Source organism: Miscanthus floridulus, chromosome 14 (genome assembly GCF_019320115.1).
Source record: "Miscanthus floridulus cultivar M001 chromosome 14, ASM1932011v1, whole genome shotgun sequence".
Taxonomy (NCBI): Eukaryota; Viridiplantae; Streptophyta; class Magnoliopsida; order Poales; family Poaceae; genus Miscanthus; species Miscanthus floridulus.
The window spans coordinates 14549791-14568808 of record NC_089593.1 but is presented as its reverse complement, the minus strand read 5'-3'; the positions used below and the strand labels follow the sequence as shown (position 1 = coordinate 14568808).

At 39.7% G+C, this 19018-nt stretch overlaps 1 protein-coding gene across 1 annotated transcript; it reads left to right on the top strand.

The window, feature by feature from the left end:
- Positions 1 to 706: 706 nt before the first annotated feature.
- Positions 707 to 10098, top strand: LOC136504664 (protein NUCLEOLAR FACTOR 1-like). The gene is made up of 18 exons (XM_066499629.1): positions 707 to 801; positions 891 to 1013; positions 1717 to 1797; positions 2012 to 2157; positions 3532 to 3604; positions 6171 to 6230; positions 6543 to 6581; positions 6666 to 6754; positions 6912 to 6976; positions 7235 to 7281; positions 7378 to 7437; positions 7643 to 7714; positions 8192 to 8221; positions 8831 to 8925; positions 9031 to 9136; positions 9238 to 9300; positions 9397 to 9468; positions 9930 to 10098. Exons 1-18 carry the CDS (start codon positions 721 to 723, stop codon positions 10002 to 10004), a joined length of 1377 nt encoding a protein of 458 aa, XP_066355726.1. The 5' UTR covers positions 707 to 720; the 3' UTR covers positions 10005 to 10098.
- The last annotated feature ends 8920 nt before the right edge of the window (positions 10099 to 19018 follow it).

The window sequence follows — 19018 nt, the reverse complement described above, 5'->3', positions numbered from 1 at the left end:
CGAGGTCCAGCTACCCGGGGGCTCAACGCCCTTGACAGCTACTGTAATCACCCAACAAAAATACCAATGTGGAATAAACCACTGGTACTTGGGCCACATGGCGATTTTTTTCCCCAAACATGCATGAGAGCTGTGTATCATTATATTAAAGAAGAAGCGCATGGCGAATTTAAGTCTGGTAATTTATTTTTTAGATGTATGTCCAGTGTGGTCATAAATCCACATCAAGCTTACTGATGATTCAACACAATTGTTAACCAATCCGAGGCAATGATCCAAATTATCTCTTTGATATAACGCCTCTGGCCGTTTTTTCTAGAATCTAGCATGAACCAGCTGTTGCCTGGTGACTTTTTTTACCACTGTTACTGAAGTGTTGATCTTACACTTGGCCATTTGTGTTACTTTTTGTATATGGAACAAGATAGCACTTTTAGTTGTTCTATCTAAATCCCAAAGAGTGAAGTCTATTCATGGTGTATGCCTATTCGATCCTTGGTCTAATCATATTGCGGAAAAGAAGGGTTCTGATACAATTTTAGCTCGACCAGTCAATTCCCAACCCTACTTTCTATGATATACAGTAACTAAACAGCCAAATTAGGGCTCTCTTTTTAAATGTGCTCACAGTACGATGTATGGTATGCTTTCTATTTTCCTTAATGGTAGATATAATTTTATTCTTAATGTATTACTGTAGGTAACAGTTATCGTGACATAATGCATTGCAATAAGAAGCCATTTTATCTGAAAAGTAATGGTCCTGATTCCAGTACCATGGACGCATATCTTATGCATGCTGTAAGCTTTACTATCTCTTTGTGGTCATGATATTATTCTTGAACCTTTTAATGGTGCTGGCTAATCTGCAGAGCGTACTACTTGTGCAGTTGAATCATGTTCATAGGACGCGACATGTTGTAATTAGAAATGACGCGAAGCTTAGGAATGATGCTGACAGAGATATTTCGGATGATAAGACATACCTTGATCAGGGTTTTACGCGCCCGAAGGTATATCGCATAAAAAATATTGAAATGTTGAGCACCTGTTCTGTTGCCATGGATACATTAACTGAGATTGCACTACCAGATATTTTTAGTTGTACTTTAGTGTGTTATCCTGAAGGGCGGGCCTGGTGCAAGCGGTAGAGTCTTACCGCCTGTGACCGGAAGGTCCTGGGTTCGAGTCGCGGTCTTCTTGCATTGCACAGGCGAGGGTAAGGCTTGCCACTGACACCCTTCCCCAGACCCCGCACAGAGCGGAAGCTCTCTGCACTGGGTACGCCCTTTTAGTGTGTTATCCTGCATTTGTTTTGCAATATTTTCTTTGTGATGTGTGTTGTCAAGAAGAAAAAGACATAATTATGTGAGGTGGATAGGGTTATAAGAACAAATTAAGCTGTCTCGACAGTTAGACTCCTCATGTTTACTCAAAATTTATGAGGAATTATGTTTTATATGTGATCTGTAGAGCTCGGCTACATTATCCTTTTGTGTAATTATAAACCATGGCATGTCATGCTTCTTAAGATGCATGTGACCTTTATGTTGATTCCCTGATTTCTCAAATATGTAGGAAGATAGGAGAACACCTCACACCCATTAGGGAGGGGTGACTTTCATATATATAGCCACAAGTTTAATCTTGTCCTAGCCCCTCTCTTTAAGATACATCATATTAATCCTGTTTTCTTTTGCCTAAATATATTTTTAGGTTCTTTTCTTGTTACCTCTCAAAAGTTTTGCGCGACGCATTGTGAAGAGATTGATCCAGCTTTCCCCATTGTCACAAAAGGTAAAATTTTCATTTCCTTATATTTATATGCAATGATTTGGGTTCTGATTTCTTCAAGATGCGAAGCAAATTTATAAAAAAAAAAATCCAATTATCCCTATACATACATTTGATCCTGTTTTCTGCTGATACAATAGCTGATAGGGTTATGTAACCATATCAATAATAATGCTTTTATTTCTGGTGCTAAGTGATATCTTTCTCTTTTCTCTAGGATAGTGCCATGGGACAATTTAAAAAGGAGTTTGGTGAATCAGATGACGAGGGGAGACCTGAACATAGCACAAAACCTGCAGACTTTGATCTTCTTTTTGCTGGAGACATTGATGATCACTTTCTTTTTGGTGTAAAATTAACGAAGTGAGTATTCTATATAATTACTTAATATTTACTCCCTCCATTCCTTCATAGAAGGCGCAACTACCTTTTCTCGTAGTCCCAGAATACAGGGTGGCAGCTTCTGGGCTCCTGTTTCGTGCATGCAACATTTAGTGTGGTGTTGGATGGACACTCCTTGGCTCCCACACGCATGCAGCTAGACACTGGCACAAGATCTTCTCTCTCTGTCTCTCCCTCGTACAGCATCTTGCATGAGGCAGAAGAAGTGAAGCGTTTTCCTTGGAGCTGGGCAGGAGTAAATGCATTTCTTGGTTTGTGCGGACAAGGGAGTTGCGCCTAATATACTGGGACGGAAGGAGTATTAAGTATTTAAGTTGCTTATAATAATTTTCATTTTCAGACTGCAGCTTGTTTCTCTACACTTCCCACAGATTATTATTCTTTAAAATGGTCTTTCCTCCTTTTACTATCACATGACTAATTGAAAGTTTGGATTTCAATATATACTGAGTCGAGGATCTGTAACTCTATATTTCACTATGTTCCCATTTCGAGATTCAATCAGCAGCTTTTATTTTAGTCCTTTGTTGGAAATCCCCTCATGTCATAATCTTATTTCCATCATTACAATGTTCAGTAGTCATCCATTTGCCTGGACTTCACTGAATCTTTACCTTCTACAAAACAAGCATAGTCACGTGCTTGTCTTTGTCTTTTGCAACGGTTCGATAATTTGATCTTCTATTTTCAGACTTTGTCATTTAAATTCAGTTGTCCTCATTCGTGAAACTCACTTTGCAAAAAAAAATTTGATTCAAAAAAATCTTTGCTGGTAATGCATCAGGTGTTATGGTGTTTTTAAATAGATATTGGTTATGGAATAGAAGTTGTTTCACATTCTTTGTAATTTAATGATGCTGTTTGTTCTAGTCTATAATAGTTGTGGTGCCTTAAATTAAAAAATTTTAGTCTATGATACTCATTTGTGTGGCAGGTGGCATACTTTGTTTCTTTGTACACAGCTACACGCAGTCTAAGATCAAACTTCATGAACTTTGATCAACAATTAATCTAACAATATGTAGATAGTATTTATTAAAAAAACCATTGGGTTCATATTTGATTTTTTTTCTTATGAACGTGATATTGCCATTATCAATAATATATTATGAGAAATTAATGCTCAAAGTTTAGTTTGGAGACTGCCACGAGTCATACCGTGCCTTATTTTTTGAAACGAAGGGAATACAATGTTATGTACTTTTTAAAACCAAAAAAATAACTTTCAGAAACAGATAAGCTAGTCTTCCAGAGAATATATGCTCTAATTATTTTTTTCTAGCACATCAACTGAGAACATCTAAATAATTAACGTTTGCACTAATGTTTCTGCAGGAAATCTATTAAGCTGTACAGTAACTTCTATTCTTCTGATATAATAGTTGCATCTCCTTTAGCGCTGAAACGTGTAAGTATTTTTTTTTTCAAAAAACAAGATTTCTTCATAGACTTGATAACCTGTACTTACTCATGTTCTGCAGTTGTACATTACTCTTATTCTGGGCAGACCTTGTATGCTGTTGTCCCATTGATCTAGAATTTGATGTACTACTGAAAAGTATATGGAAATTGCTAGAATACTTAGGATATGACACTGGTGAAATATTATCAAATCGTCTAATCAATCCTAGTTGCCATGGCACCGATCATCCTGACTAGTCGTGACTAATCGCGACTAATCATAGTGCATAGCTGATTGCCAAGGCACCGATCAGGCTGACTAATCGCGATTAGTCAGACGACTTGATAACATTGACTGGTGGTGGTTTGCCAGTAGTATTGTGGGGAGATCCAGGTGGGAACAGCTGTATGCCAGCAAGAAGCTGATTTTTTTTGGTGGTTTTGCAATCTTGCTTCGTAGAATGGGAGTATGCAGAATGTATCATAGTGCTGATGGCAGAACTTGTTAGGCCATGTAATTTATTTGGATATGGGTACAGGTAAATGTAAATGGCACTACACTTCTAGTGTGATGGATTTGAGAAGTAGCAACTGCTGCAGGACAGGATCCTCGGGAAAATGCTGGTTGAGGAAAATGCATTAAGAAAGCCTTCATAGAGATTAGCTGTTGGATTGGTCAATCTAAATGATGGCACCTGTCTTGATCGGGACGAAACAGTATTATTGAAAGCAATAAATAGCGTCATCAAGTTTAGGCATTTCAAGCATGATTGGAGATTTGTCTGATATACTGAACTTTGATGGGGGTATAAAACACTGAAACCAAGCCATTTCAGCATCCCTGCTATGATCTTGTCAATCTTCATCTTGTTCCCCTCCTTTTGTAGCAAACTCCATCCCTTCAAACAAGACAATCCAGCAGAAAATACTCTGTTGTCTTAATAGAAAACTTCTTCTCAATGGCCCATCTTGTTCCTTGTTTGCCAAATTGCTCACACGCTAGTCCTAGAACAACAACAATAACAAAGCCTTTAAGTCCCAAACAAGTTGAGGTAGGCTAGAGTTGAAACCCAGCAGAAGCAATCAAGGTTCAGGCACGTGAATAGCTGTTTTCCAAGCACTCCTATCTAAGGCTAAGTCTTTGGGTATATTCCATCCTTTCAAGTCTCCTTTTATTGCCTCTACCCAAGTCAACTTCGGTCTTCCTCTGCCTCTCTTCACGTTACTATCCTGACTTAGGATTCCACTACGCACCGGTGCCTCTGGAGGTCTCCGTTGGACATGTCCAAACCATCTCAACCGGTGTTGGACAAGTTTTTCTTCAATTGGTGTTACCCCTAATCTATCACGTATATCATCGTTCCGAACTCGATCCCTTCTTGTATGACCGCAAATCCAACGCAACATACGCATTTCTGCGATACTTATCTATTGAACATGTCATCTTTTCGTAGGCCAACATTCTGCACCATACAACATAGCAGGTCTAATCGCCGTCCTATAAAACTTGCCTTTTAGCTTCTGTGGTACCCTTTTGTCACATAGGACACCAGATGCTTGGCGCCACTTCATCCACCCTGCTTTGATTCTATGGCTAATATCTTCATCAATATCCCCCTCTCTCTGTAGCATTGATCCTAAATATCGAAAGGTATCCTTCCGAGGCACTACTTGATCTTCCAAACTAATATCTTCCTTCTCCCGAGTAGTAGTGCCGAAGTCACATCTCATATACTCTGAGTCCGAAGCTGCAAACAGAAGATGAACTTTATTTGGATATGGGTACAGGTAAATGTAAATGGCACTACACTTCTAGTGTGATGGATTTGAGAAGTAGCAACTGCTGCAGGACAGGATCCTCGGGAAAATGCTGGTTGAGGAAAATGCATTAAGAAAGCCTTCATAGAGATTAGCTGTTGGATTGGTCAATCTAAATGATGGCACCTGTCTGATTGGATGGACGAAACAGTATTATTGAAAGCAATAAATAGCGTCATCAAGTTTAGGCATTTCAAGCATGATTGGAGATTTGTCTGATATACTGAACTTTGATGGGGGTATAAAACACTGAAACCAAGCCATTTCAGCATCCCTGCTATGATCTTGTCAATCTTCATCTTGTTCCCCTCCTTTTGTAGCAAACTCCATCCCTGCAAACAAGACAATCCAGCAGAAAATACTCTGTTGTCTTAATAGAAAACTTCTTCTCAATGGCCCATCTTGTTCCTTCTTTGCCAAATTGCTCACACGCTATTCCTAGAAAGGGGGAAAAATCTAAAGGCCTGACTGGTACGCCACACAAAATTCTTTGTGATCCAAATAAACAAAAAGTCTACCAGCGATTAAGGCGGTTATCCCATCTAAAAGTCTTCTGTATGCCACACCATTAGAACTTAGCTATATAGCACCCATAAACTTTTTATCTTTATTTTGTTTTTTTATTGTTAAACGCCAATTTCTTTCATCTCATCACATAACTTTGCTTTCTAATCAATTACGTTAAATTGAACTTCTAGAACATGTTTATTGTTATGGAGTTCTATTGTTTATGCTTTATGCTTTTATGTTATCAGAAAATTGATGGAGGAGAACATGGCAAGGAGAATGATTTTGATTTCCTATCTTCAATTGAAGTTAGTTCCCTTGATCCTATGATGTATTCGCCACCTCATTACTAGATACAAGTCTTTTTGTTAAACCATAAATAATATGTTGACAATCCAGATTCACATGAAAAAAAACGTATAAATTGTATCTTTCACCCAAAGTACTTGAGAATATTTTATGTTGCAGATTGACAATGTATTAGTCTATTTGAACAAGAACTAATTCAAAAATTTGTATCTCAACATAGACTTGTACTTAGTAATGGAACAGAGTGCATTTTTTTCCTTCTGTTTCTCCTTTCTCCTTGTTTACTTATTTCTAAAATGGTTTGTATGCAGATAGTGGTTGTTGATCATGTGGATGTGATATCTATGCAGGTAAACTTCATGGCTTACATGTTTTTCAACTTATATTTGGTTTTATACCTTTTGGTACAAATGAGAGTTTATGCATGGATGTAGAACTGGGAGCATCTGGAGGCTGTGTTTGAACAACTTAATCAGTTGCCATCAAAAGAACATGGAACCAATGTGATGCGAATTAGGCCATGGTAATTCTGTTTCCTTGAATATTTTTAGGTTCATGCTCTGATAACATCGACTCTCTGTATATTGGACTGTCAATTTTCATGGCGATTTATTATTAGTTATTTATGTGTATTCTCAAACTATATCCATATTAATTAAGATTGTACATTGATGTCCAAGGTACTTGGATCGGCATGCACAGTACTATCGGCAGACAATACTGTTAAGCTCATACCTTACACCAGGTATGGATTCAGCTGGAATGTGCTTTTAACTTGCCCCCTTCCCTCTTCTCCTCATGTTTTCAGTAACGTAGAACCTGGTGCTCAAGGTGACTAGTTGTTATGCACAGGAACCGTGAGACCTTGATTAGTTATGAGGTTGATAAATGATAATTTAATGGTGCTATGCAAGCTTCTTTTGCATCTATTACATAGTTGTCCATTTGTTTGTTCATATACCTATGTGCATTTCAAATTTCAATTGTTTTCCATGTTATGCAGAGATTAATGCTTTATTTAACGGATTATGCTTAAATTATGAAGGAAAGGTATGCTGTGATTGAAATCACTGACTTAGCTGTTTGTTTCCGCCCTTTAAGGGAGTACATGTATTGATGAACTAATAGTTTTACAACTTCTACTAGATTAAAATGGTGACCGAGTATGCAGGTGTTCTTCCCAAAATACAACTTGACTTGCGGCAGGTGAATGCTCTTATCCATTCTGATTTTGCCACGTTGTTGCATATATAGTGAATAAAACTTAAATATTGCTCATAGATATATTTGTGTAAACAAAGTCTTAATGCCATGGATACAGAATCCTCCTCAGTACTAAAGTTCATGCATCTTATTTACCAAAACAGTTATTAACTATTCTAATCCTTTTCAATGTGCAATTACTAAACAGGTGTATGAGCGATTTGATGCATCTTCTATTGCTGAAGCTGACGATGTGCGCTTTGATTATTTCTGCAACAAGGTCTGTTCTTTTATGCTTGTATAAGATATATATCTGCCAATGTACTGGAGTTAGCTCAAATAGTATATTTCTTATAATGAAGGATTTACTAGTTACAAAATAATCTGAGCAACTTTGTACAATCCTTCAAAGTGTACTTAGGCTAGTTCAAATTCTACAAACATCCTAGCAAATCGAACTATCTTGACAGTCTAGTCAGTAAACTTATCTGATAACCAGCTAACTGGTCTTATCAACTTGACTAAATCTCTAAGCAAATATCTAGCTTACTCAGTTACTCGGCTGGGCTAGCTCAAGCTGAGGGAGGCTTATTGGCATGTGGCCTTTAGGTGTGCCCCACCATGACAGTGTCTTGGCTGCTGCAGAAAATTCTGGAGTTTTTATTTCACCACATTTTGTGATCTATTCCAGATATAAATGTGTATCAATATATTATTTAATACATGTGTCCTTTTTATTATTTATGATGTGTTACAGGTATATCCAAAGATTCAAGACTTGGATGAGGTATGCTCTATATCTGTTGTGTACTAATGTTCAGTTGTGTTTGATACTTCTGAAATTTTGTAGGAACCAGTTCCTCCCCCTAAAGTTTACTCCCTATCTCATCGAATGTTTGGACACATGCATGGAGTATTAAATATAGACTAAAAAAATAATTAATTGCACAGTTTGCGACTAATTTGCGAGATGAATCTTTTAAGCCTAATTAGCTATGATTTGACAACGTGGTGCTACAGTAACACATGTGCTAATGACGGATTAATTAGGCTTAATAAATTTGTCTCGCGGATTACTGACGGATTCTGTAATTTGTTTTTTTATTAGCATTTGAACACCCCATGTGACACTCCCATGTGACACCTGATTTGACTCCCCAAAACTTTACACCCTGGATTTAAACAAGGCATTAGTTCTTAATGTTTGGCATCTCCTGTAAATATTCATAATGTTAAGGGGTGTGTGAGTGCTGTGGGAGTTGTACTTTGCAACTCTTCTTCTTAATGAAATGATATGCAGCTCTCCTGCGTATTCGAGAAAAAATATATTGATAATGTTCATGCTCCTACAATGACCGTCTCTTGCAAGGTTTGCTAATTGTCTAGTGCAATGCAGGGTGGATTGCTGCTATTCGTGAGTTCATACTTTGAATATATTCGAATAAGCAATTTCTTAAAATCTAAGGAAGCGTCCTTTTGTCGAATTGGAGAGTGAGTAGACCGTCCTCATTATAGATTATTTTATTTGTTCAATTTACGTTATCTCCCTTAGTCTTAAGACAAGTGGTTTTTTCTCTCGATGTGCTCCCAAATCAGGGCTACATCTCAACAGGATATATCTCGTTCAAAACTCTGGTTTTTTGAGGGCAAGAAAAAGATCTTGCTTTATAGTGAAAGATCTCACTTCTACCATCGATACAAGGTAAAATTGTCTGAAGCATTACTTATTGTATTATGTGATTCCTGTTGTTTCTGTGTTAGCTGTATTGTCTAGGATATTCATCATTATTTCTTGACGTGCAGATCAGGGGAACAAAACATTTACTAATTTATTCATTGCCAGGGAGAAAAGAATTTTATCCGGAGGTATTGACTAAATTGCAATTTCATTGCTTTGTCTCACGGTTTACGGTGAAGAGGTTTTGAAAGTTAATCTCCCTTGTGTTTGTATCTTCCTTTCAGCTTGTAAATATGCTAGGCGAATCAGAAATCCGGAAGTGCAATGTTCTTTTCTCTCGTCTAGATCTTCTTAAGGTGAGTTCACTATTTCACTTAGTTTGGTTCCATCGTGGAAACTGTAATCTTGTCCTGCTATTAATTTCATGCTCTGCAGAAACATTTATTTCATGGAGTTTGTGATCCATTCTATCATGCAGTTCAGCTGTTCAGTTAGCAGTATGAACAAATTTATTTTAATGTTTGTGGTCACACTATCATATTTCACAAAGTTTGGATTCAAGATGAAAATGACAAGCTTTCGGGTTTTGAGCTTCTGTTTGAAAGTTTGTCTCACCTAGTTTTGGTTGATGCTCAACAGTTTCACATGCAGTTCTCTCCTGATTATTTGTTAGCTCTTGTATATATAATATATATCCAATTTCTTATGCTGTATCTTTTAGAAGTTCATATGCATTCCTTGACTCCATGAGTTAATCTCGACCAGCATGTTAGTTATCCTTCGTCTTCGTGTGAACTGACTTGTTGCTAACTTGCAGTTAGAGCGGATTGTTGGGACATCTTCCGCACGAAGGTTGATTTCCTCGGACAAGGGCATGTTTGTCTTCTGCTGATGTAGCCATGTAGCAGCAGCCTAGTAGGTTAAACCCTACTGTTGAGCAGACGAATGTTTTTGATGGTATAAATGGTATAACTATCCATAAGCTATGTTTTGACCAATATCTAGTCTGGGGATCTCAATGTAATTATAAGGTCAGCCAAAGAGTTACGTTGTTGGATGCACCGGAGCACTACGGGCTGTTTGGATGACGCCTAGCCTGCAGCGCTCACCCAATCAACTAAACTCCCCAGGTGCTGTTTGCTTGCTGCCTGCTGGGCAACTTCGCATCCAGGCAGGAATCTAGACCTTTGGCCATCAAAATCGCAATCTAATCTGTTTTGAGTACTAACATATTTTGTTTAGACGTTGGATGAATGTCGGATGAAGCATTAAAGGTAGACCTTTTTTTAGGCATTCTTTTCTCAAGTTGCCAAACTCCTGAGCCATGGTCACCACTTTGGCTCTGTTTGGTAGGGCTCTAGCTCCTAAAACGGCTCTAACTTTTCATGTTCCTAAAATGGCTTTAACTTTCACGTGAAGTAACTTTTCACTTTTTTGGTGGTAGTTTTGAAAACATTTGTAAAAAAGATGACTAGTGGTAGTTTTGTAAAAAAAAATGTATAATGTTTTGAGAAGCTACTTTTTTTTTTGCCTCCGACTCCTTAGCATAAAATTGCAGCTCTCCTAGACTCCTTGCAGGGAGCCATTTTTTAGATGGCCGTTTGGCATGGCTCCTTGCAAGAAACTGGAACTAGAGTCATACCAAATAGGACCAATGTCTATCTCCTCTGTGATCTTGACACCTGGTCTACTCACGCCGCTGCGTAGCTCTTGTGTTTTTGCGTTACCTTCATGCTCAGTAGTGTGCCATGGCCACCAAAATTATATTCTTTGCCTGCTAGGCTCCTACTCCTTTTCTGCATGATGAGTCTGTTGTTGCACGGTTGGAGAAAAAGAAGTGGCACATAGGGGGGGGGGGGGGGGGGGGGGGGGGGGGGGGGGGAGACAGAGAAGAATGGAGAAAGAAAAGGAGGTTAAGGGTTTGAGAGTTCACTTCGTTTACCGGGAGAACGGAAGTCTGGAACAGTTCGGATGGAATGACAAGTCTATTTTTATAATAGCAATGATGATCAGTTTCCAGCCCTCAATCCCCACTAAACAACGAACGAGGCCTTAATCTTTTGCAAACTCGAAACCTTTCTTAGAAGGCTAGAAGGGTAATATCAAAGAGCACTTGAATGCAGAAAAGTTTCTCGTAAAAATCAATTGGATATTTGTTGATTGATTTGTTGGTAGTATTGAACTGATTTAATCGATGATTTAAAGTTTAAACCTTCCTGACAGCAGACAAAGATAGTACGTAGGGTTCAATCACCATGGCGGGAGGAAGGAGTCAGAGTAAGATGGCAATGGGTAAATCCCCATCGGGTATGGCCACCCCAGACCTATTCCCACCATAAAAATTTGGTACCGCCAGAATACCCATACCCGTCATGGGTGGGGAATTTTCCTCAGACCCATACCCGGCCGGATAAATCATACCCATCGGGTCACCCGTACCCGCCAATAATTTATTCACGCACATGAAAATCAACAATTCAACAGCAACCACCACTAACCAGAGCACATAAAATTAGACAAATAATAGCATATAATAATATCTTCTGCAAATTAAGATTCCTTTCCATTTAGTTTCTCCTCTACATTAGTCATGATTAATGTAGAAGTTATTGATTATAGATATGGTTTTGGGAACTTTCAAGTGGAGTATTGGACTCGTTGACTCCAGAACAAGTGATGCACTGCAACACTGAAGAAGAGTGTAGCCATCTTGCAAGTACCCTATCTCCTGTTGAAGCAGCATTGCTTGAATGGGCCATCAATCTCATGACAGATGTGGTGGAAAATGAAAGCTACAACAAGATGAATGCTCGCAACATTGCTATGGTTTTTGCACCAAATATGACCAAGGTTACTAGCAAGCATATTTGTTTCTCGCTACCTGCATTACTTTTCAGAATCTGTAGTCTAACCACGGAGCATTGATCTCTTTCAGATGGCCGGGTATTTTTCACCTATGGGTAAACGGTTACGGGGACTGCTGGAACATACCCATACCCGCGTACCTGATGGGTGAAGGGTTTGGTCCATTTATGTACCCATGGGTAGTGTGTTTAATCCATATTTAGACCCTAATGGAGTAAATACCCGTCGGGTATCGGGTCGCGGGTCCCCATTGCCATCTTTAAGTCAGAGAGAGAGAGAGAGAGAGAGAGAGAGAGAGAGAGAGACGACGGGAGAAAACGAGAGAGAGAAGCTTTCCCTTGGGTCACGGTGGATGTTTTATTTCCCGTGAAACACACGTAGCTGGAAGCCTTTCCTCCGGAACAGAAACTGCGAATCCTATGTTCCAAACGTAGTCACAGGCTTTCTTTCCAGAGGAATGAAATCCTCCAAAATTCCTATGAAAAACTATGTTCCAAACACGCCCGGGTTTGAGAGTTCACTTCGTTTACCGGAGAACGGAGGTCTGGAACAGTTTGGATGGAATGACAAGTCTATTTATAATAGCAATGATGATCAGTTTCCAGCCCTCAATCCCCACTAAACAACGAACGAGGCCTTAATCTTTTGCAAACTCGAAACCTTTCTTAGAAGGCTAGAAGGGTAATATCAAAGAGCACTTGAATGCAGAAAAGTTTCTCGTAAAAATCAATTGGATATTTGTTGATTGATTTGTTGGTAGTATTGAACTGATTTAATCGATGATTTAAAGTTTAAACCTTCCTGACAGCAGACAAAGATAGTACGTCGGGTACGTGTGCTTAGCTTCGTGAACACCGCGCATGGCAAGGCAACCGAGCGTCCGAGCCATTCAGCCAGCCGTTCATGAGCGATTGTGTCCGTGCTCGTGCACTGCCGACAATGCAAGCAATCACATGGCCGCGGATCCTGTGCTAAGCTAGTATGTACGGAGTATAAAAAATAGTCTCCGCGCTTGGCGAGAGTGAGACGACAGACAGGCTGCTCTGCTGACTGCTTGTCCTGGACGAGAGACGAGACCAGATAGATCCAACCGCCCGGCCATCATTCCGATGCAGTCGCCTGACCAACGCTGCCGACGCCCTAATCTTTGCACGGTCCGACCCGGCGGCTCGGCGTTTTGCTCAGCTCACGGCACAGCTAGCCCCAGGCACATGGGGGGCCTCTTTGGGATAAGACATTGGGTCAGTGTCTAGCAAAGTTGCCTATACCAGGTAGCGATATAGACGATAGGTTTTGATGGTCAAGATCTCTGTCTAGCAGGTAGTACTAAGTTGCATGTTGGGTTGTGAACTGATCAGATCCATGGTACTGCTAAGCAGGGCGGCGACAAGAGCAAAGCGAACGAGGTGGCAGCGGGTGACACATTATTGACCGAATCAGCGGGGAAATCCCCTACCTATTTTTTCCCCTTTTCAATTAAACGAAAGAATGTTATGTACAAAAGGCTAAAACAAAAAGGAGAGTACAAGGCAACCAGGCCCAAAAGAAAAAACTTTCCTATTACAGATAGCTATCTCTCCGAGAGCTAAGTGATGCTTGTCTTGCAGGCTTGGCCTTGGTACAAGCCAATCCAAGTTCATTCTTGAAGTGTCTCTTCCATTCATTGACATCAGCTCTACCATTATCAAAGATGACACCATTTCTTGTACACCAGATCACCCAGCAACATGTTATGAAGATTTCTCTAAAAATAACACTATCAAAATCAGCTCTGGCTTGTAGTATCATATCAAGGGGTGTGAGGTTCAAGTTCCAGGTTATTGGTATAGTTGACCAGCAGTTATTACTGAAAGAGCACTCAAAGAAAAGATGGAAGATAGTTTCTTCACTCCTGAGTTGCAAAGCGCACAATTGTGATCATCCAGATCCATATTCTTTCTTCTCAAAATATTTCTTGTGTTCAATCTATCCCTTAGCAGAAGCCAGAAGAAAAATTTATGTTTCCCTGGATTGCTCGAGCCCCAAAGCCATTTGAAAAAGAGGGGAAGCTGCAGTGAAACCTATTAGGATATTGTAGGCCTTTTTGCTACTGAATTTCGAAGAACCCCTTGAGTAGTTCCATATATCATGCATCTCATTATCCCAGTCTCTTTCAATCAGGAGGGTGTCAACAGCCTGTAGTTGATCAGCAGCTATACTAGACAGGAGCAGGGTGAGTGTTCTATCAACATTGTGATCCAAAAAGAATCTAATTGAGCATTTGGGCTTCTTTGTAAAAGAGAACAGCTGGGGAAATTTATCCTTGAGGGGCTGATCAGTCCAGGAATCTGACCAGAAAAGGATTGTGTTACCTTTATTAGGGGAGCAGATTGCCAATTCTTGGAATTTTCCAAAGAGTTTTAATACATCCTTCCACCAAAAAGAACCAACAGGACATCTTGCTTGAGGGGGAGTTTGTGCATTGGAGTAAAATTTGGACCATGTCAACTTCACCCAGGGGACATCTGCACAGTTATAAAATTTATCTATAAATTTCATCAGGAGGACATCATTCTGCTTTTGGATGTCAATTATGTCCAGTCCTCCCTGAACCTTTGGCTTACAAGCTGTTTCCCAAGCAGCTAGGCATGAGCCCTTCCTATTGATGTCACATTTACTCCATAAGCAATGTTTTCTGAAAACATCTATCTGCTTGATAACTTGAGGTGGAAGTTTGAGGCTGCACATGAAGAAGGTTGGGAGAGCAGAGAACATAGAATTGACCAAGGTCAGCCTTACATGATAAGAAAGAAATTTACTGATGCCAGACAGTCTTCTTTTAATTTTGGATATTATTGGAGTAAATTCAAGCAGAGAAGGTTTGGTTGTTCCCAGAGGAAGACCAAGGTAGGTAAATGGCATACTGCCAACCTGACAACCAAAGGTGTTGGCTAGGTGAGAAGCTCTGTTATTGTCCATGTTAACTGGCACAAGGAAAGATTTGTTAAAATTCACATGGAGCCCAGTAGAATCTGAGATGGGCCTAAGCAAACCCCTGAGGTTAAAGAGCACTCTTGCATCTCCTGGCAGTATCAACAAAGTATCATCAGCATTATATATAAGAAAACTAATTAAAAAAGCATAACTCAATCTACCATATGCCTATTTCAGAATTACGTATTTTTTGTGATGACCCTCCAATTGTATATCGGACTAAATTAAGCTATCACCGTTGACCCACACTCAACTTAATCTAGCTAACCCAGCACGTCGTCCCCTGGTAGCACCACTGATCGATGCTAACTATCTAGCTACCAGCAAGCGTTCATCTGGGATCATGTCACATAGGTGCACATATAGTTCACACAAGTTCACTTCTCATAAAAATATAAGTTTTAAGTCTTACAGCGTAGGTTCAACGATACATCAGTTAACATCACATGAGTTGACATCATCTAAGATCAACATCAGAAGTTTGTCATCAAACATACATAGTTCATAAACCGCCAGCCATCCATGCCATACCTTTTTTTTGAGTGAAACATGAAGGGCAAGCCAAACGTCTAACCAACAACCGGTTGTTTTAGCCTCTCCCAACAATCAGATTTTTGTCGATACACTTACACTGTCTTATAGCTATATTTACATCACCTTATTACTATATTTACAATAACTTCTTCGGTGTAATTTACTAGACATAGTGATGTAATTTGAAAATAACACAAATATATGTCATTTTTTAAAAAAATATAAATTATCTCTATGGATTCCAGACATCAGATAAATATATGTCAAATTATTCGAATTGTTCTAAAAAATTTCAGAAAAAAATACAAATTATAAAGATGATTGATGGGAGCAGACCTAGGGTCCCGTGCGCCGGTCCAGAGCCTCCATGCGCGGCCACCACCCTCTCTCTCTCTCTCTCTCTACGGTCTCCCCTCTCTCTGTGCGGTCACATGCAGGATGCAGCAGCAGCCAGCAGGCTCGCAGAGGCGCACCCTTGCCCAGAAAGAGCAAGTCATATCGGACAGCGGAGAGAGTCTCGCGTGTCAGATCCTGCGGCTAGAAAATCGCACGTCCACGGCCGCTAAAACAACCGGATGTTGTTTAGCAAATCCGATTTATTAAATACAAAAATGGAGTTTCAGGCTACAACTAACAAGATGGGCCATCTATCTAATAATCTTAGCTCACCAAGGAATCGGGGGCATAGAAGTAGTCGTAGATATAGGGGCATGCTGATGACTTGCAAAACAACTTATATTAGAATAACACCTTGCTGCTAGGGCCTTTGTATACAAGGGTGATGTTCGAGACTGCTACAACAGATGCAACGGTCTTTACCTGTTCCTAGCAGCAAGTTATGTCATTCGAGGACCCCCAGCCTCGTGACACTACTAGAGACTTTTAATTTTTGGCTTTAGTCTCAGCCAGAATTTGGTCTGGGAGCAATAGGAGATTTAGTCTAGGTTGAAACCATCAACCGGGACTAGAATTCTCTACCCAACGAATAGTGTAGCAGGAACCTTTAATCCCGGTCTATGGTACAAACCAGGACTAAAGGTCGCCTTTCAATCTCGGTTGGAACCACCAACTAAGACCAAAGGTCCCGCTGGCATTTTATGTCAGGTTTTGGCTCCAACCAGGACTATAGGTTGATCCTTTAGTCCCGGTAGGGTCCATCAACCGGGACTAAAGATCCCACCTATATTACCCGCTTTCACTGTCCCCTCAGCCCGAGACACAGGCGCTTAAATCTTTGGTCTTTGCTTGTGCGCGTGTGTTCATCCGTGTTCTCGCTTGGGGGAGCAAGTTCTTGCTCTCGGCCGTCGGCTTCATCTTCAATCTTCTAAAGGTGAGCAACTTCATCTTCTAATCTTTTATTGCTAATAATGTAGATCATTTCATGATTTAGTAATAAGCATAATAATGGTAGATTTTATTTTTATTTATACATTATTTCTACATAACCTTAAACATTTATAGTTTTCTAGATCTTTGTTAGAAACATTATTTCTTGATGAGAGTTAATAATTGTTAAAAAAAATTATGTGCAAAATGTTGAAGTTTACTTGGCATGCATATATATATATATATATATATATATATATATATATATATATATATATATATATATATATATGTTTCTCTAATATATATTGTTGCATAGTATATTTATATGGGGTTCTATACTTATTGGGATTTTTTTTTGTTTTTTAGTTACGATGAATAGCGGCGGATTTCCCCAGCCACAGGAACCAGGTTTCCATCCTGAAGATCTTCCATTCGCGTCATCGCCAGATAGGGCCGTTCCACGTCACCCAGACCCATCAATAGTATGGAATATTTTAAGTTTTACGTGCTAATATATTTTTTGCATATATACATTCACTCATAGCATGATTGTTGCATATGTCATAGACTATAAAACCGGTCAAGTGGTTGAAAGCAGGACTACGGTTGCTCGGGGTGTTGGACATCTTCGAGACGACCACAAGTGAGGTCGTGAATGATGAAGGAGACGAGTTATGGATATGCAGTCTCGCCTTCGATATCCCCATTAGGTACAATAATGAGGTCCGCCACGACATCGTGCAGACTGAACGACAGTTAGGCGGCCAGATGGATGCTTGATTTCTCGTCCTCGAAGATAGATGCTTTACGTCAGCATAGTATGGATGTGCCGCGAGTAAGCGAGAGGCATGCGATATTCAACCAAATGGATGTGGTACGTCGTATATGATATAAGAGTAAAGTTTATTTATTTTTATTATTATATGAGCGCTTCCTGATATTTTTTGTTTGTCCGCTTGTAGATTTTGCTCTATGATTTCATCTATGCTACATGTGGCTTGCAGCCCATTCTCACGCAAGCTATTAAGCGACTGGGGTACGCTTGGGACTTCGTGGAAGCGATGGGCCAGAGGACGACAATTGACATCCAGTATTGTGTGAGATTTAGGCAGAACCAGACCATCGATATTCTGTTAGTAGGCTACATCTATGGGATGCCATGTCCTCGGTGTTGTGAGGCAATGGAGAGTATTTTAGTGCGGGCCTTGCATTACATAGACAATGATCATGGTTACACAATCCGAGACATACACTACTGGTAGTGAAGACATGCTGGGGTTACAGCTGGTTAAGATCCATGTGTTAGTTAGGTTTATTCATATGGTTATATTTAATTAGGTTTATTCGAATGGTTATGTTTAATTTGGTTTATTTGTATGGATATTTTAATTATGTTTGTATGCAAGTTAATTATGTTCATAAGATTATTCGTATGGATATTATAATTATGTTTGCATGGATTGAAATTTAACCCGTGTAGGATTGAAATGCATATGCAAATAAAAAAAATCAGAGAAATAAAAACACAAGGCATTATGTAATTATAATAAACAGAAAGAAACACCCTTTTAGTCCCGATTTATACTACAAACCGGAACTAAAGTGTACCTTTAATCTTAGTTTGTGTTACAAACCGGGATTAAAAGTCCCCCACCTACCACCACAGCTCCCACCTACCACGCCGCTTAATCACCACTCATCCCACCTACCACCCCACTTCTCATGCTTATAAAACCGGCCATTGGGCGCCATTCATCTCCCAGGACGACATGCATGCAGTGTTCTGTTGCGTCCAATTTTATCCCAATTCATCCGTTGTTGTTCGCCCAATTTTCTATCCACATATATGGCCACTGTGTGGGAGAAAGTCCTCCACATGCAAATTTTATTACACGTAGTCAGCAATGATGCACACAAGAGGTACTAGAAGAATATTTTTGAAGATGGAGCAACGTCGAAGCCTGGAGAAGCAACATAATTGTTGCATGGGCTGTCTGCTACGTTGATGGATCCATCAAATACGGTGTACTCTGGACTGTCTATGGATTGTCTATCCATGCAAGGCATGAATAGGCTATCCGCAGATTGATGGATCCATGCAAGGCATGAATGTACTGTCTTCTGAGAGGCATGGGTTCATCGGAGCTCGCACAACCACCCCCTTCGTCTCCAAATAGGCGTAGTTCGTCATCCACCTCTGGCATC

Excerpts from the sequence above, each read along its gene's own strand:
- LOC136504664 (XM_066499629.1), top strand. The coding sequence starts at position 721 with ATGCATTGCAATAAGAAGCCATTTTATCTGAAAAGTAATGGTCCTGAT. Across the intron at positions 6,582-6,665 it reads TGGATGTGATATCTATGCAG|AACTGGGAGCATCTGGAGGC; the intron begins GTAAACTTCATG and ends GCATGGATGTAG. Across the intron at positions 6,977-7,234 it reads AAGCTCATACCTTACACCAG|AGATTAATGCTTTATTTAAC; the intron begins GTATGGATTCAG and ends CATGTTATGCAG.